This window comes from Sinocyclocheilus anshuiensis, unplaced genomic scaffold (assembly GCF_001515605.1).
Source record: "Sinocyclocheilus anshuiensis isolate Anshui unplaced genomic scaffold, SAMN03320099.WGS_v1.1 scaffold928, whole genome shotgun sequence".
NCBI classification, from domain to species: Eukaryota; Metazoa; Chordata; class Actinopteri; order Cypriniformes; family Cyprinidae; genus Sinocyclocheilus; species Sinocyclocheilus anshuiensis.
The window spans coordinates 499,220-501,242 of NW_015552531.1; the positions used below are offsets into that span (position 1 = coordinate 499,220).

At 31.5% G+C, this 2,023-nt stretch overlaps 1 protein-coding gene across 1 annotated transcript in view; it reads right to left on the bottom strand.

Moving 5' to 3' along the window:
- Positions 1-2,023, bottom strand: part of phc3 (polyhomeotic homolog 3) — a 36,833-nt gene that overhangs the window by 12,287 nt on the left and 22,523 nt on the right. The window contains exon 4 of the mRNA XM_016453840.1: positions 425-628. Coding sequence (XP_016309326.1) covers positions 425-628 — 204 coding nt within the window. The remainder of the gene's footprint in view (positions 1-424; positions 629-2,023) is intronic.

Here is a 2,023-nt window from a genome sequence, read left to right on the forward strand (position 1 = left end):
TATGTGGATCAACTTACTATGTTGTGTATTTTCAACAGTTTCAATATGAAAAATAACTTTTATATTGATTCAATGGATTTATTGCATTTGGAAAAAGAAAAAAAAAAAACGTGTCATGGATTTATTGCATTTTGGGAAAAAAAAAATAAAATTTGATAATAAATCTTTGAAAATCAAAATCTGGATTTGAATTTTTAATGTTATTATAACCTAAAGATGCTATGTGAAAGTTTGAAACAGAAAATAGTGGTTTTCATCTTGCCACTTTCTTGGTAAAGAAAACAAATTTTTACTCAAATTAATCAAAATGGATTTATAGCGTTTTGGAACCAAACTCTTCATATATACAATTGCTAAAAGGGCCAACTCTTTGAAAAAGGGCAGAAATGATACTAAAAACTGAACATGGTTTGAGCAAACATACCTGCACTACTTTTCTGTTGGTGGGGGTGGGTTGATTGTGGAAGGTGGTTACAGTTGTGAGCGCAGGAGGAGTTTTCGGGGCGCCATTGGCCTGATGGGAAGGGTTCACCGCTGTGGTGGTCGTGGTGTTGACTGTGCTCTTTTCAGGTTCTGCTTTAGTTTGGGGCTCCTTGTCCATTGTTCCACAGAATCTGGACACAAGAAGCTGAAATACAATTGACTGTAAATATGTATGTGTACTAAAACTCTACCTCAAGTCAAAATATCATCCTTGAAGTTAATTTCATTTGTAAAATCCACTTCCCAGTTCAACTGACTGTAGTAACCTATACATATCCTAGAGACGTGCATATGTCAACCACAGGCAGGCCATTTGTCTAGGGACTCAAGTTGAACATGCAAATTTCCAACAGTTTTCTTGTATTTGCTTACAGGGCCTGTCTTCTGATGTAAGGTGAGACTTAAGTCAACCAAACAGTTTGAAATAAATTTTGCACAAGAATGGAAAATAACAACCTTGCAGAGAGGTCTTTTGAATTTCATTAATCAATGAGAGAGGAGAGATCAATCATAATTGTGTTTTAATAAGTACATTTGCATGCATAATGCTACATAAAGGTCCATACATATACATCAATTTTTCCACTATACCTATAAATATACCTACACTATATAAAGAAAGTGGTCCTTCCTTTTCTAGATATGGCTGCTCTGCATGTTAAAAAATTAATAAACAAACGACTGCACTAAATAAAATAAAACGCTGCACAAATATTTTAATTTTATGGGATTTATGTGGATTAAACAATATGTTGATTCTGTTCAGTAGACCAACTTTAAAAAAGAAGTTGCACATGAGTGAAAATGTTACACAGTTTCAGTTCTGGCTGAATTTCTAACAGGAAATAAAGTTCAGATTCAATACAATTAACAGAACATATGAATATGAACTGTGTTTAATCATATTATTAGCAGTTTCCGATTTCAACTATCAGACAGTCACAAACACTGTCAGAATTGTGCATTTAAAATGCCGGGTATGTGCAGAAACAAATACTGAAACTAAACAACACAGTATGGAATGTGTAAAACAATCCTTTTAACTAGGCATGTGAAAGTGTTATAGCAAAAAACGTCAATTGGTTAACGCAACTGTAAGCTACCTTACCATATACAGTGAAAATGATATCAAAGTTTAAAATGAAAATGTACTTTAAAAAATGTATTATATTTAACAAAGCAATACGTATATATTACAGTGAAATACTGTTAACATTTTTTCCAATATGTAAAAAGTATAAAACAAGGGATAAGCAGCATTTCCAGAAATCCATGCAAAAACCTGCACATTTGTTTGAATTTTTAAATTATTATTTTAAAAAGTTCGCTTTTTTCTTTTAGTTTAGTTATGAGTCATGTACATTGTAGTGTTTTATTTTGCATTTTATTAATATATATATATATATATATATATATATATATATATATATATTAGACTTGTGCCGGTATTCGATAATGCGATACATCACGGTAATGAATATGCACGATATTGTTATCGTGGGCACTTCTAAATACCGTGAATAATTATATATTACAAATT